The 27,811-nt window shown below is 38.8% G+C and overlaps 1 protein-coding gene across 1 annotated transcript in view; it reads right to left on the bottom strand.

Annotated features, from left to right (window-relative positions):
- The window catches only part of LOC122792903 (CUB and sushi domain-containing protein 1-like), a 4,548,980-nt gene that overhangs the window by 96,175 nt on the left and 4,424,994 nt on the right, over positions 1-27,811 (bottom strand). Inside the window, exon 57 of the mRNA XM_044060461.1 lies at positions 12,930-13,017. Coding sequence (XP_043916396.1) covers positions 12,930-13,017 — 88 coding nt within the window. The remainder of the gene's footprint in view (positions 1-12,929; positions 13,018-27,811) is intronic.

Here is a 27,811-nt window from a genome sequence, read left to right as displayed (position 1 = left end):
CACCTACTCGAATAAATAAATCCACCCACAAACAAACCATTCTAGACTGGATATTGACCAACAACAATCCCCTCTCCTACAAAACAGGAATACTCCCTGACAATATCAGTGACCACCTTCTTACCTTTATCACTAAACAAAAATTCAACAATCCCAAACCAACTACTTATCGTACCAAACACAACAAAACAAACTTCAACCTAGCATCCTTTCAGAATGAACTCAAGGAATACAACTGGTCTACTCTAAAATACCTCCCAATAGATGAGGCTGTAACCCATTTCAACAATACCTTCCTACAAATTCTTAACCAACATGCTCCATCCCGCTTAGTCAGAGTCAAATCCAAAGCAGCCCCTTGGCTCTCTAAAACAACTAAACAAACTATGAGAGCTAGAAATAAACTATGGTCTAAATGGAGGTCCACAAAAATCCAACTGACCATCAAAACTTCAAACAACTGAGAAATAAAACTAAGAAGCTTACCATTCAGGACAAGAAAAACTACCACCTTCAATACCAACAGAACCAACACCAAAACCCTAAACAATTCTGGTCAGGAATAAACAAACTACTCCACCCAGGCAACACCAAAACACCTACCCCAGATAGCCTAGCACAAACCGAACCGAACATAATAGCCGACAATTTCAACAACTTCTTCTCTCAGACAGTCACCTCACTTGCAAGTACCATGACTCCCCCCTCAACCCTCCAATCTACCCCCACTCAAAACAGCACACACATACTAAAGCTCAATACTGTCTCAACAACCTACATCCACAAGCTACTATCCAAACTCAAACCCTGCACCCTTCTGCAGATAAGCTTCCAGCTGAATATCTGCAACTAGCTGCATCCGAGATAGCCTACCCAGTCTCCATCCTAATAAACAGAACCATAACTGAATCCAAAATACCATCCTGTTGGAAAATCTCCCATATTATTCCCCTCCATAAAGGAGGTAACTCCAACGAACTCTCCAATTTTCGGCCTATTGCCCTCCTATCTCCTCTTTCCAAAATAATGGAACGCTGCATTCACCATCAACTTCTACATTACCTCTTAAATAACAATTTGCTTGTAGACTCACAACATGGTTTTAGACCCTACCACAGTACTTCAACTGCCCTTCTCTCCTTCACTGACTCTATCAATAGAAACCGCAACAACAACCTGTTCACCTCTGCAATATTCTTAGACCTCTCTAAAGCATTCGATATGGTCAACCATAAACTTCTCCTCGATACCCTACAATCCCTCTCACTAGACTCACAGGCACTACAGTGGTTCAACTCTTACCTGACTAATAGAAAACAAGCAGTCCTCTGGGACAGTCATCTATCCTCTCAACTCCCAATTACTATTAGCGTTCCACAAGGATCCATCCTAGGTCCCCTACTTTTCTCTATTTTCATAAATAACCTGTCCGCCTCCCTTCCTTCATCCACTTGTATTCAGTATGCAGATGATTCCACTCTCATCTGCTCTGCTTCATCACCAGCACAACTCCACTCCGCTACCCAGGTGGTTTTCACTGCAGCAGAAAAATGGTTCCAACATATCTGTCTCCTCCTAAACCCCAAAAAAACCAAACTACTACTTTTCACCCCTACCTCTAAATCCACCCCTATCACTTTTTCCATTGTATCATGCAATGGCACTGTCATCCAACCTGACTCGTCCACTAAGCTGCTAGGTATAACCATAGACAATCAGCTAAATTTTGACTATCACATTGACTTAACTATCAAGTCAGTCAATAAAAGATGGGTGCCCTTTACAGACTTAAGCCCTTCCTTACTACTACTACCCGAGTGACTCTAGCCCAAACTCACCTAATTTCTACATTATTGTATGCCTCTCCTTCCTTTATCAATATTTCTAAAGCTAATCTTCAAAAACTGAATACCGCCTACCACAGTATAGCCAGATTTGCCACTGGCTCTCTATTCCAAACTCATCACTGTCTTAACTTAAAAAAACTAAACTGGCTTGAACTTCCCAACCTAATACTACTACAGCAGCTTATCATCACTTTTAAAATTCTACATCACCCTTCCAACACACCCATACTAAATAAACTCATCACTCCTTATAAAAATCTCACTTCACTTAGATCAGCTAACAATGTACTAGTTACTACCGTGAAATCTCACAATAAATCAGGAGATTCCTTATTTGCAAACATTGTTGGTTCTTACTGGAATAAACTCCCCACAGAACTGACCTCCCTAGACTCATGTCAGCTTTTCAAAAAACAGATGAAAACGCACCTAATAACTCACTGGCTATGCCCTTGCTCCAATCCTGACTGACCCCAGCAAACTTACTACTCTCTTCAGTCTGCACATGTGCACTTTTGCTCTTCTGTTCTAACTTAAACTGACTTCCACAGTCCTTTTATTTATCTCTATTCTTCTGTTCTCAGTTCTGTTTGACTCCCCTCTGACCTCTTTGATTGTCTGTCTCCTGCTTCTTTTAGCTGACCTCCTATAATCCTGTTTTACTTCTAACATTTCCTCTCTAACTCTTATTTCCCCTCTCCTTTTCCTACTGCTAGTTCCTAACCTCACTAAGTCCAGAATTCCTGTACCTAACAGTAGCCGCACTTATCATTCCTTTCTCTTTACGTCATTTTTGCCTTTAGACTTTCTTTAGCCTCTTAAAATCTTTTACACTACTAACCTGCATGTTAACACTATATATTTAACCACTTTTATACTTACAACTAATACCTACTTGTTGTTCATGACTAACTACTATGGATATTTTTCTACTTTAAATTGTTATGTTGACACTGAAACTTTTCTCCTCAGTCCCCGACTGAATTTTAATTGTCATCTACTCAGGTTTTTACATCAAAAACGTATTTGTACTTGTATGTAGCCGTATTATACTATATTAGTTTAGTTTTATTTGTATAGTTAGTACTACTAGTGACTTTATAAACTGTAGTGTATTTTAGTTTCTGATAGTGGAGCTTTTCTCCTCGGGCCTCTGCTGAAAATGGACATGTATCCAGCCAGACTAGCCCGGTTAACAAATGTAAAATAAAATAAAATAAAAATAAAATAAATAATTGCCTTAGTCAGGTACCATTGTGTATTAGGCAAACAGTATTTTACATGTTTATCTACCTGTCCATCTATCTAGCCATCTTTTGTGGACCAGGTGTGTACCACTAGGCTAATGTTTTCTTTTCAGGGGATACACAAGGTGGGATTTATACATCTAGAAGACATTTGGTCAGGACATCTGGAAATTTTATTATTTTCGATAGGTGCTGTGGGATCTTTTGCATCCACTTGAACTACCACTAAATGAAGCAGATGGGGCATCAATTTAACATCTTATCGAATGGGTGGTAAACTCAGAAGTATAGCACCTTGCTCCTCATGCTGCATTGCAGTGTAAGTGGTTTGAACATTAATCCAGTTACCTGGTGTGGGAATGGAACCCACAGCCTTCTGATCTTCCAGCACCAAGGGAGAGTGTACAACCTTTTTAAGACACTGACATGGCTCACTTAATAAGGTCTTTAATAGATCAACTGTCTAATTAAGTAAATAACATACAGGGGTGCCTTTCCAATTCAGAGTGAAGTCAATCTCTCAGAGAGATTGACCATGTACCTGAGACATCAGTTCTGTGTGGTTTGCTGTAGCAAGAATTATTGTGGATAATACCAGAGGAAAACTGGACATCTTTCTACAAAAGAACTAAGACAGAACCAAACTGTTTGGAAGCAGCTATGTGCTGTGAAGATTAATTTCAGCCCAGAAGAATTTGTGGACCTCATGTAAGAGACTGCATTCCAATGTTTACAAGACTCTTCAATTTTGAAAGAAAGAAGGCATTTTGCATTTTGTTTTTCTGTTTTTGTTGGCATTACAGAAAGTTATTTCCTTTGGTGCACCTGCATGTATGAGAAGGTGTTGGTTTACTGACATGTGCTTACAATAAAACTGCATTTATTTTATGAACGTTTGGACTTTGATACATTAATATACCAGTACAAAACACACACACACACACACACACACACACACACACACACACACACACACACACACACACACACACACACACAGACCTGTACACATACATGTGTGTGTCTGTGCTTGCGAGTGTGTGCGCATGCACTGTGGTACAGACACTGCATCAGTTGTTTAAATTGTTTATATATATATATTAGTAACAGTCAGCCACTTCTAGTTAATTATTAATGAAGTGTTGTAACACCAAAGCCCACCTGCACATTCTTAATCAAGTCTGCTTATCCTAACACTGCCCCTAACCCCAACCCTACACTTTACCTTCTGAAAATCCCTGTCCCTAACAGTATCACTATTCAGACATTTTTTTTTAAACATTGATCACAAACAATAGCATTTATTTTCATTTTGTGATCAGTTGAGCTGTATGGCCATTTAGTTTGTTTGATGAAATGAATTTTGATATTCAGATGTTAATTGAAAAAATGCTTATGTTACTGCAAGGTGATATTTGTTAATAAGCTCAAATATAGATGTCAGAAGAACATATTATACAACGACCCCCCATTAATATTCCAAAACGTGCATGCTGATTGGTCAGCATGCATGTTGTAAATCAGAGTTATAGTAATGGAAAAAGTCCGGTTGCCCAGACTTTTTCCATTAGTATAACTCTTTTTTTACAGCAACTGAGAATGCAAGATCTCCGTTGTTTTTACACACTGTCTCGCTATGTTAAATGAGTTTAACATAGCGAGACAGCTTTAAAAAAAGTAACAAAGATCTTTCTATCTCCGTTGCTTTTTTTAAAGGTGTCTCGCTATGTTAAATGGGTTAGCAAGGATTAGCATCAGCATTAGCAGAGCACAGCATGAGTTAGTGGCCACCATCAGATTCAGGGTTCACAACATTGTACATCATTGCCCTCTGCTTCACAGAAGGTTCCCCTACACACCATCACCTTCATGAACAGGACATTGTCAACCACAACATTGCAGCAAAAGACACCACAGGGGAATTAACAGGCAGAAAGAGACACCATAGGGGAATTAAAATGCATGAGTCATCCACACATGTAACCAAAGCAGATGAGTAGAATGGCTATCTTCATGGACATAAAGGCTGTGTAGCATTAACCATACATGTAAAGAGGACCTTAAACTGTCTGACAGGATACTTATTAGGAGTTTCACAGAGAATGACTTATCAAATTCTACACCAGTTTCCTGCCCTGAGGTTGCAGCATTTAGGGAGAATATTAGGTTTCCAAAGACAGCAGAGAAGGGAACCTCAGTTATGTGGACATTTCATGACATAGCACATTTCCCTGATGTCTTGTGTGTATAGACTTACATCTACATTGCTACCAAAGCCCCGCCCACTCCACATGCTTTCATCATATCAACCAAAAAAGCTTTCACTCTATAAACTACAAGTTGGCATATAATGCACACAGGCCATTCCCATGATTTCCACATCTGTTAAATGTAGAAGCACAGCTGTTAAATGTGGAAGCTCTACCAGGGCATCATGCAGGGTGGCTTCCACAGGTCATCTAGGTGGTAGATGCTCACATTGACAGTTGCAGAGTCCTGAAATTGTTGTTCTCGTGGATGTAGGCTGCAGGCAACTCATAATGGTGTCCTCTACTGTGTGTTGCATGTGATGCAGGCTATGCCTTGGAACCATGACTGATGACCCCAATCTGCAGCTCCCAGAGATGGCTTACAACATCACACTGCTGCATACATGGAGCATCACTGAACATGTGTTTGGATTTATGGTGGCATACTGCAGTATACATTGGAGACCTGTACTAAGATATTTGCGGTCCATGCTAGGTTACACAATATGGTGGTAAGAAAACAGGTACAATATGAGAATATCATAGTACTGTCTAACAGACATGTGACAGCAGAGCAAAAAGAGTTGGGTGAGGAGTCATCCAAGTAACTGATTGCAGTGGTAGTCTATGTGAGACAGAGGTTTGGTGTAATACATAAAAGCAATGGCAAAGAGGGAATATCTGGTCCACATCTATGGGTCTTCACATGGACAACACTGAATAAAACGGATACATGCATTAACACACCCAGACACTGAACTAAAGTGCAATGCCTGGAAAAGCTATGCATCAAACATTACTATATTCACACAGGCCAGTGGGGTGGGCAGGGCACAGGAATCATCATTTGCATAAATGTCCTGGGGAAAAGGAGATAGCCATGCTCATGTCTATGAGGGATGGGGGAGCAGAGGGGATATCTTTCATTCTTGGGGTGGAGTGTCCAAGTTGTGATCACTGTTTGGGTGTACTGTGTGGCCATTCCGTTTCAGGGCATAAGGTGTCCTGTCTAAAGGGATTATGTAGTACTTCTGCAAAGAGTATGTGAGCCCCACTGTTACTGCCCATGTGTGGAGGTAACAGACCGTTAGTATTTATGACCCCACAATGTTTCTCATGTGGTTTCCATAACCTGATTACTATTTCCTCCTTATTATCACAAGGGGAGTGGACTTTGCCTCTTCAGGTACTGACTTCAACAGGTCTCCCTGCTGTTGCAGCTAAAAGGCCAAGATCTTTGTGTTTTTGCTGGACATAGATTACAGGTAGTGTCTGTTTTGATCAAGGTGACATGTATCGAACTGATGTTTGGCACCAGCTTGCTAGTGTGATGAGTGGTGTCTCTGGTAACACTCGCTTTGGTGAGCAGTTCCATCATACATACAATAACGTGCTGAGGCACCACGCTGACCTGATCTAGCAATGGGAGACAGAGGTTAGGGACAGAGATAGAGACATTCATTTATAGTGAGCATTGTGCATATTGGTTTACACTGTATTTTCTGACTACTGTCCTTTGCCTTCCTTGGCTTTTGTTGACTGGGACACATTTCACTGATTACTATCTATTTTACTCACAGTGACAGGGGCATAGCATTAAATCAAGGAGCCTGTCTCAGGAGAACTGCCATGTTCTGCAGTTAATTGGGTAAGTGTACCACATATATATCTATCATTTGAAGTAAATATGTAAGTACATACATGTGTACTAATGTATCATATTTTTTTTCTCTTTCTCAACCACCCCTTCTACTGATGAGCTGTGGTACTGGATGTGATACAGTGGTAGCCGTATGGACCCATAACAGTCAAAGTGCTTGCTGTTAAGTCACCAGCAATACCCAAATCTGCCTCTTCACTTGAGGATGAAGGTCATCCTGTGGAAAGTGACTGGAGGGGTTGATGGTGGTCATTTTGGCCAATTCTTGGGGGGAGTATTTGAGAATGGCTTGAAGGGGCTCCACTGGCTCACTTGTAGGTAAGTGAATCAGCTGGTTATGACTGCAGATGGCAAGTAGCTGAAGCATGTCTTTGTGTTGCTAATAAAGCTGCATAGCCTCTTCCCTTAGCCCAAGAGAGGTGGGGCTTGCCTATGATGTCAACATGGAAGCAACTAGCATCTGACTGGGTCTTCCTTTGGAATGGTCAAGCAGACCTTCTGTAGCCCACCCTATCCTCTATCATGGTGTTTTCCACCATATCTGTTATTCCTAAGACCTTGTTTGTGATCTAATCCTTCTGATATCAACTTTACTTTCTGTTTGTCTGGCGCTCTCCCCTGTTGTCCCATTTTGTGTCCATTCTTTCACTGTCTGTCTGTCTTCAGTTTATGTTTGTCATCCTCTGTTACTTTTCTTATAAAGTCATTCCTCACTGCACATGCTCCTTGTGACCATCTCTTTCCACCCTTCTTCTTAAAATTAAAATGGGCACTTGTCTGTCAGAAATATGCCCTCCTTCCCTAACCAATATTCCCATAATGCTATCTTTGTGTGTGTTCCTCTGCTTGTTCCTTTCCCATTTTTGGTTTTCTTATCTCCCCCTTGTCTCCACATTTATATGCTAAAGTGGAAAGCTGTGCCATCCCCCTTTGACATTTGTTGAACATGCCACATTATTGACCCTCTCACTTTGGTCACATGACCCCATCATAGTTCATTAACTTCAGAAGCACAATGAATGGTAATAAAATCATTGTGATACATTACTATGTAGCCCTTTCTCCAGCAATTTAGCTCTAAGCTGGATATCATATATAGCTATTCAATGTCTGGCAGTGTTGAGCTAATACATCTGTCTTATTTAGAACGGTGCCACAACATTAGAGACCTTTCTTAATACCCCATCATCTTCACAGCCAAAAGGTGAAGCACATAAAGTATATATATATATATATATATATATATATAGATATATATATATATATCTATATATATATATATATATATATATATATATATATATATATATATATATATATATATATATATATATATATATATATATATATATATATTGGTCTAGGACTATTCACTGAAAGCACATTTCACTGAAACACATTTGACTGTGCACAATTCACTGATATCTCAATTCACGGAAAACACAATTCACTGAAACACATTTCACTGAAAGTGCACGACCCTGGAGTTAGTATATATAGAAATGGGGGGAGGTGCGGGGTGTAGCCCCCATCTATTTTAAATATTTTGAACTATACACATGGATACTTGCAATTCCCATAAATTACTCTTTTCTAAACATAATATATATTCAAACTATGTGGGGAGATGCGCCCCCCCACACCCCCCAAAGTGGGGGGACGGTGCCCCCAACACCCACCCTTACTATATATACTAACTCCATTGTTGCACTACAGTGGGGGAAAGGCCATATATAACTTTAAGTGAAATGTGTTTCAGTGAATTGTGTTTTCAGTGAATTGAGCTTTCAGTGATTTGTGCACAGTCATTTGACTTTCAGTGAAATGTGCTTTCAGTGAATAGTCCTAGACCCATAGATATATATATATATATATATATATATATATATATATATATATATATATATATATATATGGGTTACCTTCATTTGATCGAAATTTCATTTGACTGAAACCCATTTGACTGAAAACTCATCTGACTGGAAACTAATACTTCAGTACACTTTAAGGCAAATAACAGGGATTTGTCCCCTTCCCCAATGTAGTGTGATCCTGGAGTTGGAATATATTGGGGGGGTGTTTAAAGGAAGAAAATAACATAAAAAGTACAGAATTTAAACCAAAATAGGTGGGGGGCTTTGCCCCACACACTCCTCAATGTGGGGGCTGCACCCCCTACACCCCCTAACTATATATATATATATATATATATATATATATATATATATATATATATATATATGTATGTATATATATATATATATATATATATATATATATATATATATATGTATATATATATATATATATATATATATGTATATATATATATATATATATATATATACACCAACTCCAGGGTCGGTCTACATTGGGGAAGGGGACAAATCCCTGTCATTTGCCTTAAAGTGTACTGAAGTACTAGTTGTCAGTCAAATGCATTGTCAGTCAAATGGGTTGTCGATCAAATGAAGATATATATATATATATATATATATAAAAAACACCAAAAAGCAGTTCCAGCACAAAGCAGGAGACACGAGCAGCATTAAGCTTAAAAATAAGCTGTTTATTTAGTGATGCACATCCCCCAAACCGGTTTCACTCCAAAGAGCGTCATCAGTGAGTGCAGAATAAACATTTTACATGCATTTTTATAGCAGGGATTTACCCTGCCCCCTAGTGGTGTTCCACAGTATGTTTTAAATGCAGTAATCACATACATATAGTAAAACCCAATGCATGATACAAGATTTTGACTGCTAGTTTTATATAATAATATAAAACATGGAAATACATTAAACAAAGATATAACCTGTTAGTTGGAATGGTAAATTGAAACATATAATTATATAGCCACTATCCATATTACTAGATCAAAACTCATGTATAAATCCCTATTGACAAAAAAATATATATTTATTATTAATATATATACCAAAATGCACGGTGACCACCATGATCACCAATGATCATTAAGCCCTGGTTTGAATAGTGCTCCAAGATTGACAATCCACCTGCGTTCTAAATTGTTTAACAGCTGATGTCTTAGAGCTTCATTAGTGACATTGGATGTTAACATATCAATCCCTACAAAAATAAAATGAGAAGCTGCATGTACTAAAGTGTGCTTATATAAGGCGCTCCTTTCACGTTTGCATTTGATATCACTAACATGAAGGGCTATCCTTTGTTTGAAACTACAGGACGTTTGTCCTACGTAGAAAGCTCCACATTTGCAAACAGCCATATAGATCACCCAAGTACTACTGCATTTGATATGATATCTAATGTCATAGACCTTACTGGTGTTTATAGATGTAAACGAAGAAGTTCTAGACACTAATTTGCAGTATCTACAATTACCACAAAAGGTACAACCCGGGCGACCTCTAGACATATATTTTTGACTAGGGACTTCATTCTTAAAACCTGAAAAGCATTGCCCCAGTGTCTTGCCCCGTCTATAGCCAAAATTACATTTATCAGATAGTATATCTGAAAAGAAGGGGTCACTTGTAAAAATATGCCAGTATTTAGAGATGATTTTTTTAATCTTAAAGGTATTACTACCATAGCTGGTGATAAATCTCACCACGGAAGAATCATTAACATTATCAACAGATTTAGGTTCTAACAGCTGTGTTCTATTCAGCTTTCTGCCTTCAGAATAAGCTGTATACAGCTTTGGTTCAGAGTATCCACGGTCCATGAATCTCTGTTTTAAGACTGCTGCTTGTGTATCATATTCCTCATCAGAGGAACAAATTCTTCTGATACGTTGGAATTGGGCTTTGGGTATGTTATTAATTATATGGGGTGGATGACAACTATTTGCCAATAATAGAGAGTTCTTCGAAAATGGTTTTCTATGTACAGTAGTGGCTATTGTGCCATCCAATGTCTTGGTAACATGCACATCAAGAAAATCAACTGTAAACAGGTGTATTTTACCTGTAAATTTTATCCCGAAGACATTTCTATTAAGATATTGAACAAATTCATTCCATACCCCCTCAGTCCCATTCCATATAACCCAGCAGTCGTCTAGGTATCTCCTCCACATCAAAAGCTGTTTTTTGAATGGAAAGTCAGCCTGGTAAATGTATTGTATCTCGAAAAAGCCCATAAATAGGTCTGCATAAGTTGGGGCGAAAGTCGCCCCCATGGCTGTCCCTTTACTTTGGAGATACCATTGACCCTGGAAACTGAAGACATTATGTTCTAATACCAAAGTTAAAATATTAATGATTAGATCCATATCATCCCTGGTATAAACACCAGCTTGTAGTAACCAAAATTGTATGGCATGAATACCACCCTGATGGGGGATACTGGTATATAGGGATTGGACATCCAAAGTCCCTAAATATGCTTGCACAGGTACCTGTAAGTCCCCCATTAAAGATAAAAACTGGGTGGTATCTTTAATACGTGCCCTAACCTGACTCAAAAGAGGCTTCAACCTGTATTCCAGGTATTCAGAGAGTGGTTCAGTCAATGAACCTCTGCCTGCCACTATTGGTCTACCTGGGGTGCCTATCAAGGTTTTGTGTATCTTGGGGACAAGATAGAAATACTGATGCCTTGGTATATCAACTGTCAGTTGTTTATATAAAGACTCGGTTATGATGCCTCTTTTTGATGCTCTCTTTAGAAAACCATCTATTACACTCTTGAAATCATGTGTTGGATCCATTGGAAGTTTAATATATGAGACGTGATCATTAAGCTGTTTTAGAGCCTCTTGAGTATACTCAGTCCTGTCCCAAATCACAGTTGCTCCACCCTTATCAGCCCCCACTATGATAATATCCTTATTGTTACTCAGGGTTTGCAAAGCCTCATATTCATCTTTATTAAGATTCCTAGCATGATTAACAAATATGCTAGTACAGTTATTCTGTATATCTTGCATTACCAAGTTTTCAAAAGTTTTAACCACTGCATATATATATATGTGTGTGTGTGTGTGTGTGTGTGTGTGTGTGTGTGTGTGTGTGTGTGTGTGTGTGTGTGTGTGTGTGTGTGTGTATGTATACACACACACATACAGACAGGGAAGGTGATGCCCATATGGAATACTTAAAACTATTTCTTGCTGGAGCGTCTTCTGAAACATAAGTCTTAAAATTTCATAACTGGACATTTAATTCAAGTAAAATAGCATGAGTGTACATTTCTAATTTAAAGCATCTTATAAACTTTGGTTATAGTCTGCAAAATGACAAATATTTTAGTTGCTGATTAATTTAAAAGCATACTCCTAACTACTTTACATAACTGTTCATTTCAGACTGTCCCTGGAACTACTGATCAGTTGATAGCTGCAAGACAACTAGCTAATGGTGCATTATTTAGAACTCAGCAATCTAAGCATGTATCTAAAATGTACAGATGTCTATGAATACCCAAAAACCATAAACAACTGAAATAGTAGTCAGTTGTGGAAAGAGGAGGCATGTTACAAAAAATGTTTAACCAGAAAAGCTGTACTTCCCCAAAATGTGATTTTAACCATTGTGCCGGTAATGAAATTGTAAATGTTGTACATATAGAAATGCAGTTTCTAACCAGCATGCTGATAATGAAAATGTCTCAATTGAATGCCTTTCCACTCTGTTGTAAAATCTCAGGGTTGGCATATTTAAGCAAAGTGTAGGGGGTGCTTTTTTAACATTTTTATGGTTGATGCTTTTTGATAATTATTTTATGTTTGAAATAGTGATTGTGCAACAAAAGACGTGCGCATGTGTGCACACACACACTCACACACACACACACACACACACACACACACACACACACACACACACACACACACACACACACACACACACATATAGATAGATAGTAATCAAACAGACACAACACAATTAAGGGTACATGGTAACTATTTGTTCAAATCATTAATGGAAAAAATTACCTTGTTTTTGAAACTTAAACTTTCCGAAATCCCTTCCATGAACAATTCCTTGAAAGATGAATCCCTTGGTTTCTACATCTGCTGTGATCTGGATGCAGAAACAATAAATAAATTCAGCTTTGGTTCAAATGGATATCAGCTTTAATACTGCACAGTCTCTTTATTAAAGTATAAATTTCAAGGAAATTTTTCAGTTTATGTAGTTTAGACCGCTATATCTGCCTCGCAACACTGCTTTTACGCTATGCTAACATACTAATCATGAACGTTATTCAGTAATAAATTACAGTGATATCTTTGAATGCATTGCAGGATAAAAATAAAGTTATGTTTTGTGAAGTAATAATAGCAGCACAGCAAGGAATAGTATGATCACTGCTTTATTTATATGTGTTTGTTGAACAGATGTTCCCAAACAGCAGGGTCCATTTGTGGTGGAAACATGGGGAGAAAAACTCCAAAACACAATACATTTCGGTTTGTAGAGCTCCTTATATAAATTATAGGTACAGAAACTCACAAAGCATATTAATGATAAAAGTCAGTTATAATTCAATACAGCAATGAAAATCAGAATTACTTACCATGCTAATGGGGTTCACATACTATCAGTTAACTGTTTACTTTTGCTCACTAGGATAGTGAGGGAGCTTAAATATTCTTAAAATTGTGGCTTAGAAGCTTGGTTTTCATAAATATAAGGCACCACTTATGTCCCTGGATATAAACATAATGGACTACAAATGAGATAGTGTCCTCTACTATCTCCATCCATGGTTGCCCTGCTTACTGTAGCCGTCTCCTAAATTCCCATCTTTGGTATAGCTAATGTCAGACAGAAGCAAGTACCATAAATCAACCTTATTGCTGAAAGCTGTGTAATGTTGTGTGGAGATGTCAGTCATAAGTTATTGCACTACTGCAGAAATCTAATTAGCACATTTAATCATATTAATATACTTTCACTAGATTTCTAAGGAGTACCTGCTGACATACTGCTCAACTGTCCCTGATGTCACAGAGCTTTCCTTAATTTTGCTTCAGATGTTTGCTCTGACCCTCATAAAATGTTTGCTTTTCTAGGCAATCATTAAGGATTTAAGTCAAGCAATAATGCCAGACCACAGACCCAGCATGTTAGTCATAGAAGACTCCATTGTGAGACACACAGATGTGCCTCTCACCAGGCTGGATAAGGAGATAGTCACGGTTAGTTGTTTGCCAGGTGCCAGACTCCACCATATCACACATGCACTCAAGTCTCTCAACAACTGTTATGACTCTGTCATAGTCCACGTTGGTGTGAACGATGTGAGACGTACCTCCTTGGACTATATGAAGAGAGACATGATTGACATCCCTGAATATGTGCCCCAGGCAGGAATGTCCCTAGCCTTAAGGAGCACCCAGAATGATGCCTCAGTACAAACAGAAAATTATTGACTTTAACAATTGACTTAGTTTTTGGTGTCATTCCAGGGGGATCCAGTGCCTGACAGCCTGGGAAGATATGATTGACAGGCCACGGTGTTTTGCTAGAGATGGCCTGCATCTGCCTCACTTGGACTTCAGGCTTTTGACAAAGGCCCTTGCTTCTCCCATAGTGCCTTTTTTAGGAAACGTCATGAAGTCAATACTACCAACCTAAAAACCTTAACAAAATGCAAATTAATGGTCATGCTGCTAAACTCTAGGAGTCTAAACATGAAACTGCACTCATTGTAAGCATTCTTAACCCTGGAAGATGTTGACATTTGTTCATTCACAGAAACCTGGTCCAAAGCTGTTGAGAGCACCCCAGCCTTACCTGGTTACTCATCCTATCATACATTCAGACCCTGAGGTGTGGGCAGCAAAGCCAAAGGAGGTGGAGTTTCAATATATATTAAATACACACACACCTCCAGGCTGGTCAAACAGCATGACACAAAGACACTCCAGGTGCAGTTAACCATTGACAAGGCTCCTATTCAAATTATAGCTAGCTACAGGCCCCCAAATTTGACTCAAGATGCCGACTCCACCTATCCGGACCTCTTCATATCTATCAAGATTCAATACTTTACCCTGATCCTGGGTGACTTTAATTACCCAACCATAGAGTGGAAAAACTACTCATGCCAGAACACAAATGCCCAGAGATTCCTCAATTTATCAATGCAAATGCGTTGGAACAGCTAGTCAATACCAGGATAAGAGGTGATAATATCTTGGACCTGATAGTAACCATTGCAACACCTCTACGGTATCATCCTCCCTGGTAAGACCCGACCATAAAGCAGTCACTTTCAAAGTCACAATCTCCCTTGACCCCCCCCCACCTCTAGCTAGAGTCAAACAAAAAAACTTCTCCAAAGCTGATTACAGCCTCCTGAGGGATGGTATAAAAAGCTTCACAGCCCCCATCCCCACTGTAGGAACTGGCACCAATGTCCAAATCGGAGTACTATATGAGCATTTATATAGATGCATGGAGTCAGGAATACCAGACAGGAAAAATCATTCTCCGCAAAGGAGAGTAAACCTATCTGGTAGACATCTGCAATAAATAAACTATATAACAAAAGGAAAAAAAATGCTGTCCAGGACCAAGTGGTAACAGGTGCCCAATTGGAAGCAATCTCTCCTTAGCCTGAACAAGCAAATAAGAGCACTAGTGAAATCCTCTAAAGCCGACATTGAGTCCAAATTGGCCACATCTACTAGAGGCAGTCATAATCTCAAAGGAAGCACACAGATCTGTTCAGAACTGGTGGTCAAGGACATCATATACACAAATGCTGTAGATATAGCCAATCTACTGGCTGACAGATTCAGCAAAAACTTCTCCCCTCCGTCCCCCATCAGTAAATCAGGACATTCCCAGTACCTGCCCTCCACCCCTTATCTCTAGGGAACAGGTCATTACTGTCCTCTCAAAGACAAAAAAATACAGCCTCCATGGGACCTGATAACATCCCAGGCTGCATCCTTCATGAACTCAGATATGAACTTGCAGCACCATTAGGTATACGATTCAATCAAAGCCTGAGTACTGTCTTTTTTCCCAACTGAGTGATGGATAGCCACTGTCATCCCTTTACACAAAGGTGGAGCATCCAGTGATCCAGGAAATTATAGACCCATCAGCCTAACTAATCTGATCTGCAAGGCCATGGAACGGATTATCATGAACATCATTAATAGGGACATTGGCAACCTCCAAACACTCGACCCCACAGAGTTTGATTTTGTCAAGGGGAGGTCATGTCTGTTAAATCTGGTAGACTTCTTTGAGACAGTCACCAAAGCCATGGATGAGGGGAAGATGGTGCACACCACCTACCTTGACCTGTCCAAAGCCTTCAACATTATACCCCACTCGGACATAGTAGATAAACTCTGTCAACTAGGCATCAATCCATATGTTACCAGATGGGTAGCAAATTGGCACACTGATATAATCCACCTAATCAAAATAGGGGAAGCCACCTCAAGCAGTAGACCCATAACAAGTGGCATATCCTAGGGATCAGTCTTTGCGTCTCTGTTATTTGGGATATACCTCTCTGAGGTGCAGGCCAAAACCAGTGGGCTATGGCTGACCAAGTTTGCAGATGGCTGCAGGCTGGGTGCAGTCATCAATTCTCCAAGTGATGTGGACGTCTTCCAAGAGGGTCTCACCCAAATGACTGATGTGAGCAACATAGCCTCAAGCTGAATGCCAAAAATGCATCATCATCCCCTTTGGGGAGAGTGATGTCCCCACATATTATCACATTAATAACAATGTCCTAAGTACAGAATCAATAGTGAGGGATTTGGGCACCCAGGTTGATAGCAACCTGATTTTTGACCACCATGTTGCTTCCATTGTACGGGAAGCTTTCTACATGGCCCACCTCATTAGTAAGGGTATCTCAACCAGGGACAAAGAGGTCATAAGATCCCTGTATTCTTCCCTTATAAGGCCAATTATTGAGTACAATGCCCCCTTCGGCATGTACCTTGCAAAGCATATGCAGCAGCTGGAGAGACCACAGAGGTTCCTCACCAGGAGAATCCAGGGCCTCAAACACCTACCCTACACAGATAGGCTAAAAGCCATGTACCTCTACTCAGTTTCATACAGACTCCTCAGAGGTGACCTCTGTCTGGCATACAAAGCAATCTCAGGCCGCACCTTTACTTTTCCGAAGTACAAGCAAACACAGGAGGGTTATGGCTGACAAAGTTTGCAGATGACTGCAAACTGGGCGCCATAGTAGAAAACACATCTGACACAGATATCCTTCAGAAGGGTCTCACAGAAATGGATAACTGGTGCCAGAGCCATGGCCTAAAGTTAAATGCCAAAAAATGCATAGTCATACCCTTCGGGAAAAACAAGGTTACCCCTAGCTACCAAATAGGTGGCAATCCACTGAGCACAGAAGAAGTTATCAGGGACCTGGGGACCCAGGTTGATAGTAGTCTGTCATTCGACACCCATGTAGCTAAAGTAGTTAGGAAGACCTTCTACATTGCCCACCTTATCATGAAGGGATTCTCATCTAGATCAAGGGAGGTCATAGTCTCCCTATACTCATCACTCATCAGACCAATGATTGAGTACAATGCCCCATTCGAATGTATCTGACCCGACACTTGCAGCAGCTGGAGAGGCCACAAAAGTTCCTCACCATAAGGATAAAGGGTCTCAAACATCTGTCCTATGCTGCCCGACTGAAAGAACTCCAGCTCTATTCAGTCGCACTTGCTCAGAGGTGACCTTTGCCTAACATACAAGGCCATGTCAAACCCAGATTTGATGAATATGCTTCACCTCAAAAATCTAGATCCGTCAGAGCCACAAGGCGGAGACTTAAACCTCGACACAGCTATTAATAGGACGTGCTGGAGGGATAGATTCATCACCCAAAGACTCCCTATGCTGTGGAATAAAATCCCGGTATATGTGAGGCAGAGCACCTCGCTGGCCTTGTTCAAGAGAAATCTTGACCAATGGATGGGAGATCGCAGATATACCCCAGGGATTACCTCAGTGTCACTGCTCGACAGAGGCACAGCAAAATAATGGGTATAGTTCCCCATACTAAAGGGGTGGCGTAAGCCACAAAACTATGGGCTAGGCTTGTAAATGCCCTCGGGCAGATAGCCTAGTATGAACCTATGAACCTATGAACCTTGATGGGACTGCTGCATATCCACAAGTCAAGCTTCGCTCGAGCAACCCATATGTGCGACCTCAACCTGGTCTGTGATATCAATAGGACTTGTTAGCAGGACAGATTTGTGTCCCAGAGACTCCACCATCTGTGGAATAGACTCCCTCTCCACATTACGCAGAGTACCTCATTATCCCTTTTTAAGTGCAACCTGGATAACTGGATGGGAAACAAAAAATACACCCCTGGGATTCCACCTGTGTCCCTGCTGGACAGGGGCTCTGGGTGCTGACTTGTCTAAACATGGGTTATACTCTTGGCTAGGCTTATAAGGGCATCAGGGCCAATAGCCTAGTAACCTCCTATGATCTTATGATCCAAAGCACTAATACTTTGTAACACTGTTGCTGATCTTCATATAGTAGCCAGAAAGACATTACTCCTCAGTGTGCAATAATACCTTTATCTTGTTTTATGAAACACTCCAGTGACACAGTGATTGCTCCTTCCTGCCTTTCCAGTCACCATACTCATTAACAAGTGAAAGAATGAATCCTATATCCTTAGGTCTCTGAATCTGCAGTGCTCTCTTTTCTTCATCTTCATTCAACATAATTTAAAACTACATTTTAAATCAAGGACACAATACCAACTGTCTTTGGTATGGAAGAGGATGCAGTAGGAGGAAAAGACAGAGAGAAAGAGCGTATGGGACTGAGTCAAATTTCTGAGACCTCCTTAAAGAAGAAGAAGTCCCTTTCAACTCAAAAGGACAGTAACTTTTAGTTTTTTTTTGTAGTTAATCAATTTGTCACCTAACAGCCTTGAACCTTTTACACTCTAGACCAACTACTGTAATTCTTTTTTTTTCAAATGTCTTTTTATTTATTTTCCATAATATCAAAACACAAATTAGAACAGAAAAAAAACTGTTGGTGTTATAGTTTACACAATATGAGTAGATTATTAAAACTAGACATTTAGATATTTTAATGAAACATACTTTAATTTAGAATATAATCTACACCAGAGAACTACCTTAAAGTTGAGATTATGTTTGTGACTCAATCAGGAGGTAAGATTATAAAGTAACAAATTACTTGCACATACTAGTAGTACAATAAGAAATGGTCCTGAAACTTAACACCAACACAGAAAACACAAAAAACTAAGCTACCTATACTGTATATACATATATACAAGTTGTCACCTTGATTCATGCTGTTACTACTCTTGACTAGAGAATATATTTAGGTCTATATGTGTCTTTAACATATTTATTATCTAATGTTAACCCTGGAACTATTCCCTTCCTAAACCAAGAAACTCTCAAGACATTATACATTCACCCAGTTTTAATAAATAAAAGTGAAATTGTCAAGAAATTGTCAACATCACTAAACCCGGTGGTGCAGCAGTTAGCACTGCCGCCTCACAGCAAGAGGTTCTCCGGTTCGATCCTCGGTTGGGGTGCCTTCTGTGCAGAGTCTGCATGTCCTCCCTGTGATCATGTGGGTTTCCTCTGGGTGCCCTGGTTTCCTTCCAGATCCAAAAGACATGCTGTAGGTGGATTGGACACTCTAAATTGCCCCTAGGTGTGAGTGTACGTGTGTGTGTGCCTTCTGTGGAAGGTTGGGCGCCGGGCTGGCAACTCATCACCATAAAACTCCACTGCCAATCATGAGTGGACAACTGGTCTGCTGTGGTGACCCCTAACTGGGAAAAGCTGAAAGAAGAAGAAGACTGAAACTAAAAGACACTATCATTCTTCTATAACCTATACACAACAACCCTGATATAAAACTAATCAACTCAATGTTAAACTTAGATAATTATCCATTAATAAAGAGTCATACTGTATGGGATTTTACCAAATACAAAACTTATCAATGGATAATATCAAGACCTTATTAAATGCAAGTAATAAATATAACTTAATAATTAAACAAATCTTATACTTAGCTAACAAGCTAACTACAGATATCACTGTAAATGAGTAAGATACCAAATTAGCACAACAAATTCAAACAATGCTTTTATGCAAGAAAAAAATGCTCTCAATCACTTATAAATTAATAACTAAAATTAAATTTCAAAATACAATTCTGTTCTTAAAATAGGGTGACAAAAAAGTAATAACAATTACTGTAATTCTTAAAATCTGGATGAAAATTCAGTGACATAGATTACACAGAGTAGAATCACAACACAGAGATATACAAAGAAAAGGTCACGCACAGATTCAGAGACAAAGCAGTTAGTTATAGAAGTGGGTTTTTACAGCACATTGAACAAGTAAATGGTGTAGGCAGATACACATTAATAAAAGTGCTAAAAGAATTTAGAAACAGGGTACTACATGCATGTCAATACTATCCACAGAAACAGCCCTCCCCTACAGTCCTTCAGATGAGACATTAAACTAAAGTCCTCTTTGCCTTTGCTGGTGGTGGCTCAGGTTAATATAAAAAAAAACATAAGATTTAAATTCCCCAGTGGTCTGTCCAAGCTTGCCCTGGTCAGCATGAATACTACCTCAGTTCTCTCCTGAAAAGAGGACACTGACCAAGTGGGACTAAGTCACCAAAGAGTTAATAAATACCCACATTAAATCACCAGACAGTATATCAGCACTATATAAGCTAATACAAATAAGTGTCTTTAAGAAGTTCATTATTAATATATTAAAAGTTTAACTATGTTCATGATCTTTTCAAAAAACAAGCAAAGTTCAAGCATAATGTATCTGCACCATGACTAACACCCAGAAATATCACCACTGCATCACCTCACATTATGCAAAATGACTCACTATTGATTTAAGAGTCAAACTCCAAATTCAAAATGGTGAGGTTAGTCTGCAATGTATTAATCTTTGAACATTTCAGGCCTCTGCGACTAGCATTAGAATTTAAGATCTACTCAAAGGCTTTAAGATCAAGCACATTTTCATCCCAGTATCTGAACATTGCTCCTTGTTCCTTGGCTTGCACTTCAAGTGCCTTCTCTGTTCTTCATATGAAAAGCTGGATCCCTGTCCCAGACCATCTTTGCTTGCAGTCACCTCAAGTATCAATTTCACTACGTGGTGCAGGGGATTTGGGCTATAAACTGTAAATAAGCTGCTTTGTGTAGGCCAGGGTTTGATTCACATGGCTTTATTTTTTCTCTGTGTGACTGTGTACAAGCCACTTAACCAGGCAGTGTTCAAGAGCAAATGAGGAATTGGGCTAGACACTTCAGGGTAACTTATAGTTGGAAGACGACTGAACACTCAAGCATCATTTGCCTAAAGTTCAACCCTCTGATGATCAGAGATAGGGAATCAATATTGATTAGTTGTGCCAGCAGTGATGCCATTTTGTGGGGTAATTTCTAATCCCCCCTCCTTTTTGATGTTGGTGTGACTGTGAAGATAATATATATATATATATATATATATATATATATATATATATATATATAAAAGTTCATCCACTTATAGTCAAAGCTCTCCTCAGTGGTCTCCTGGATCACATACTACCTATGCTTGTATTCAATACCAGGGCATGCTGCCAGATCAGTCTGCAACTGAATCAGAAATCATCATTTCAACTTATCATTTACCAAATTGTCATGTTAAGTGTACAAAAATGTAATAGATTAACTATAGCAAATGTTTTTACTGTATCTTTTCTGTAACTAGGTTTAGTTTCTGAATGATCAGGTTTATATAATTTAGTTAAAAATATTTTGTGTGATTTAAATTTTTTTATTTTAAATTCATTTTAATCATTAGTAAACCTATTTTAAATAATTATTGTAAGTTTAAATCACTCATTATTAATTAAGTTATTAATTGTTCTATGTATAACAACTTTGTTTTAATGCTGTTTATTAGGTGGTTACTATACACTGACTTTGCTTACAAAATTCCTAGAATGCTTATAACATTTAGAGACAATGAATTCTCATAGTTAGAACTGCCATTAAGTAAACCAATGCAACAAAACATGTAAAGCTGCAAAGATGATGTGGGGCAGTGTGCGTGTTGCTTACTAACTCATCTCTCTATAAGAAATATCAGTAAGTGCTTCGAAGCTTGAAAAATACTGCTGTATACCAGGATGAAAATAAATTAATATTGTACTACATCTTCCCTTATGGCAGAATTATAAAAGAAGACCTCCAAAAAACTCTCATGTATTGAAAAAATGTCAAAAGATAAGCAGGAACCATTTGTCAAACACCAGTAACCAAAATACGAATGGTCCAGGCACAGTAAGGTAGCTTGAAACTGAGTTTATTTTAAAAGCAAATAATTTTAGTAAAACCAAATACAAGCGCTTTCACCTGCCCAGTACAAGGCTTTTCAATTATATCTACTTGAAAAAGCCTTGCATTGGGTAGGTGAAAGCGTTTGTATTTGGTTTTACTACAAGTATTTGGTTTTACAATAAACTGTTTCAAGCTACCTTACTGTGCCTGGACCGTTCATATTTTAGTTATTGAAAAAAATCTGCAATGGGGTACTTCACAAACATGTTAAAAGTTGTGATGTTGAAATTTCCAGACATTTCATTTACAGTGGTGTGGCCAATACAAATAGTAGGAAAAAATAAGTAAAATGATAGAAACAAAAGAAGGAGTAAACAACCCATGTCCTGTTTTCTGTGCATGGCAGAGAAACCATTTATGTAGGATTATAAGTATTACCACTCGAGGGATGAAGTAAAGTTGGGTGCACTCTCCATATAGAAGGATGACAATAATTATGCTGTATGGCATAACAGTACCCATAGTGTACAGAGGTGTAGATCTTAATATGGCCTAGGCAACCAGGCACTGAATAGCTTCTCTGGAAACAGACAGAGCTGCCAGGGAATAAAGACATGCTTACCCTAGGGGCAGGGTTCACAATAAGGTAGGCATAACACCCATCAATATCAGCACTGAAGCGATAACTGCAACATATGTGGAAGTGTGGCCACTCTCAGTCCAACAACCAGGCACATGCTCACAGGACATGCCTCGCAGTGTACCACCAGGAAATTGCTTGGAGGGGCTAAGGAAAGGACCTGGCATGTAGACAGTTTATGCCATGCCTCTGGCTGCTAGATTCACTACATAATTCAACTTCCACTTCCCAAGATGCCATCATGACATCCTCAGCCAGAGGGAAATGTCTGCATTAAGTCATTCTTCCAATCCCCTTCCCTCCTATCAAGGTGGCTCTATCCGATGGGCAAGGTGTTCAACTGGGATCATGGGATAAGAGTTACAAAAGCAACAGCCAAGCAGCAGATAATCAGCTAGCAGCATGCACATAAATAAAAAAACCTCTTCTCTAATGACACAATCATCTCATACCAGCAGTGAGTCCTAGATATGCCCCACATCTATGATAGCACGTCTGGAAAATGTATATGCTGATACAATCAAATTCAGTGGCTGAAGTGATTATTTGTAGTTTTACTCTATGCATGATTTTGTACTATGCCTTTTTTCACTAAGATGTGAAAGAAAGAAATCCAGTTTACAGGTAGCTTTTGTTGTTTTTCTTCTTTCTGTCTAAATACAGTAGAGCATAGTGGATGCTGTTGACATTCCCACAGAAAGATCATTTTGTCATTCTTTTGACCCATGCATTTTATCTACACTTGTGCAACTTTTTTTTTTCTTTTTATGCTTGATACTGTTAAAATTGGAAGTTCATGCTGCTTTTAAATTTCACCTCCTTCCATAACAGGGGCACATGTAGTGGGAAAGAAGGAAGAAAGGACAACACTGTGGGGATTCAGAAAAGTCCATAGCACAGTAGATATACAATCTCACTGATGTTTTCTTTTTGGTCAACAAGAGGGCTGAGAACTGAGGAGAAAGTTCATTAATGGAATCACAGACATCCCTCTGCACAGCTAGACTGAGTACAATAGTACATTGAAGTTCTATCTACAAAGGTATGTTGCTATGGCAGAGGTCTGCGCTCTGCTACATAAGGCAAGGTGATGTTTATGCATACAGGATATTATATATCAAGTGTCCACAGTGTGCATTCTAACAGTATAAATCAGAAGGTACACAAAACCACATGATGCATTTTCTACATCCATTCTGTAAAGTATTGTCTTGACATAGAGAAGGAACTGTGGTGAAATGTTCAGCCAGGTGTTATGTTTGCACTCAACTGAATATATATATATATATATATATATATATATATATATATATATATATATATGTATACATAATATGTCAGCCAATTCACAATATGTTGTCGCAGTGTTCCGATTAAAATCCATACATTACATTAGTTGGTAATAGTGAGGTAGGATTACTGTCTGTAATCCTGTTCAGGAAAATGTGTATCGGTTAGATGAAGTATTCAGACAGCAAGCAAACTACAAGCAAAACAAGTCTGAAGTAGCAGGACCTCATTATATCATGCCTACCCCTTGTAACAATGGAATGATATTGTCCTTATAGTCTGAATGTAAGGTAATATATCCTCTAAGTGCTATGGTGTCTTCATATAGCACACATTTGAATGTATCTCCCCTAGACAAATGATGGATTGCAACTTTATGCACATTATTGTCTGATGTTATACTAATAGGGTATGTTTGCTTATAAAACAAATGCTTGTAGTATATTTTCACACAATAAATTGCTGTGAAGACACTAAAACCCTGCCATCAGTGTTAGCATGTCTGGCAAGAGATTGGTACATATTCTTGGATCAACTTGTATTGTATACCAGCATGTCTATTAGTGAAAATGTAAGTTAGTTTACAATGTTGAGTCTTTCTCTGTTTAAACAGAATGCTTGAAGAGTCTGTCACTATTTTGATACAGTTGGAACTACACATGTTTGAGAATAACATTCTAAAGTACAAACTGTGGAGATCAGCTGAGCATTTAGTGATGTCATTGGAATGTTCATTGTTGCTAGGAGATGATTTAAACACCTGATTGACAGAAGAAGGATCTTTTTTATAGCTTACTGTTATATTTTGAAATTAGATAGTTGAGACAGTTGAGACTGCTGATGAGGACAGTTGAGAGTGTGTAGCTGTGCAGTTTGTCAAGTACTGAGCAGTCAGTAGACACCAAGAAAAGGGAACACACCAAGAAAACTGTGAGCATGCCTTGGTCTTGCTATTGTATCTTAGAGTAGGTCAGGGACAGTATTTATTTAGTTAGATCAGGAAAGTTTAGTTATTAAGAATGAGTTTTTCTTAAATAATGGATTCCTATCCTGCAGGTTGATTTACATTTCTGTTGATTGAATTATAATGTTTATTGAGAGTTATTAATTTTCACTCATGATTATTAAAGGTTTTTCATTACTTTACATTGTAGCTGGAAACTGTTTTTCTTTAGAAATTAGAGAGGGCTTCTACCTATTTGATACTCCCCAGGTCACCTCGAAGGCCTGGCTATTCTGGTCATAGCTATCATTTATTTTTAGAATTCATTTTCATAATTGGACATCCCTTTAGAAGGGCATGAAGACCCTCCGATTGGTGGCAGCATTACTGTATTACTTTGGGACAGAGACACAGCTTGAAATCTGTGTCAGGCTTTCCCAGAAGTGTTTGAATGTGTGAGACTTAAATTTACTTTGAGCGCGCGTGTATTGGAGGTCTTATATTGGGACACTTTGCTTTGTAGTGTGTAATAATAAAAAACATTTAGGTGGACAGAGATTTATAAAGTCCAGTCCCAGAAAAATAGTGCACGTTCCTTTTGTGCTCTTAGGGAAAAAATGTGAAATATTACTTCTGTTTAAGTGACAGTCTCATATTGGAGCCAGTAGTGAGGATTGAAGCTCCTTAGTTACTGACCTAGGATAGTAAGGGATGCCATTTAATTGTCTGCAGTCCAGTGAGGTATTGGTCAGACATCACATTAGTCAGTGGCAGTCTGGTGGGATATAGCCAGATGTTACATTAATTGATACCAGCAGTGTGGGATTTTTAATTGGATTCCAGTAACCTGTGGGTAATTGTCATTAGAGTATGGACTCTTAACAGTCACAAGGTAAACATTCAGAATTTTAATCCACCACAGTTTTTTTTATAAAAAAGTTACCACCCTATCAAATTCCAAGTGAAATGGATGTTTATTACAAAACAATTCCCAACAAGACTTAGCACTTTCGTCTGCTCATGCAAGCATCATCAGAGTTATTGTTCTTTGCATTAAGTCTACTTAATATAGTAACAAAACACCAATCAGAATTAAGTAATTCAAAACGATCATTTTTAAAGAAACATTACACAGGCTGCCTACTAACAGTCTCATAAGAATTAACCAGTTGTACAGACTAATACAGTCACATCAATAAAATACATACAGTACATAGAAACACCAAAAATTATTCTAAGTCTTGTGGTTTAAGCACTTGGGCTTCATACTGGTTGTTTTACGTTAAGAAGGTATGTGGTCTGCACTGTTGTGGTAGGACAGATAGCTTACATCCTTCTTAGCTGGGTATTGCTGATTGAAGGCTCAGTGTGTGCTGTTCTAAAGGTGTATTAGTTCTGGTTTAAGCACTTGGGCTTCAGGCCAGTTATTCTACATTAAGAAGGTTTGTAGTCTGAACTCTTGTGGGAGGAGAAGCTGGATTCTGCCCTTCAGAGCTGGGAATTTCGGGTCACAGGCTTATTGCGCCTGCTTATTTGAACTGTTTCATTCTGAAATTGGTGCACGTTGTTGTTGTAGCTTAGGACCAGATTCAGGCCTGCTGAATCTAGCTTCGTATAACTTGGGCACTGATCTAAGTCATCTTTTTTTGGAGAAGGTTCCCCTGCACCTTAGCAGCAGGAGTGTGCAGTTAGAACTTGTATGATTGAAGACTGCTGGAACAGGGCTCAGTTTTGAGCTTTTTTCTGGTTAATTGGGTAACTTGTTTAAATCAGTTTGTTCATTTTTTTATTGTTTTATATATATATATATATATATATATATATATATATATATATATATATTGCACTTTATTCATCTGCTTTTTCTATATTTGTGTTTCTTCCTACTTTATTACTAGGGGCATTGACTACAACTCTGAACTGAGGTATATAACAATAAGCATCCTCTTCTGTGCACTTAAAATGTTTTTTTTTTTTATTATTGTATCTGCTTTATTTTCTGAAACAAAATACTTGTTTCCCACCTTTCTAAGCTAGTATAATCCAGTTTTTAAGTTAGTGCTGAATTTAGGGCTGTGTTACAAATCTCTGTGTTTGCCCATACCTTACTTGTATAGAAGGAAGTTTCTCTGTTCACCTGTGAGAGAGGGGAGCTTTGAGCAGCCTATCTGTCACTGGATGAGTGGTTTTAGTCCAGAAATTAGTAGTTTATTGGCCATTTTGGGCTAATTTCAATCTCTTTCATTTCCCTGCTATTAAAAACCTCATTTGACCGGTTTTGCGCACTGGGCAGTGCCAGTTAGCTAGGGTATAACTATTCCTGGCTCCACAAAATCTCCTCTTCAAGTTTTCCCTTGGAACTAGACAAACTTTCAACTTAAGCACTCAAGCCATTCATTTCTCAGCCCGGCACCTGCTCAAAACTCATAGCAAGCACTTATAAACCCTAGCACTAGACCCCTCTATACGGTACAGAAGGACAAGGCTCATTCAGTAAAACAGTTCACTGTACCTATCCAGGCATGTCTAAAGGGCAGTTTTAGGTGTACTCCCTAGTCCAACTGGTGAATCTGGGCATTTTGAGTCAATGTTACAAATGCCTCAT

The sequence above is a fragment of the Protopterus annectens genome, chromosome 2.part0, assembly GCF_019279795.1.
Source record: "Protopterus annectens isolate FY-2018-M chromosome 2.part0, PAN1.0, whole genome shotgun sequence".
Taxonomy (NCBI): Eukaryota; Metazoa; Chordata; order Ceratodontiformes; family Protopteridae; genus Protopterus; species Protopterus annectens.
Note: the sequence above shows the minus strand (reverse complement) of the source record. Positions and strands in the feature narration are given on the sequence as shown.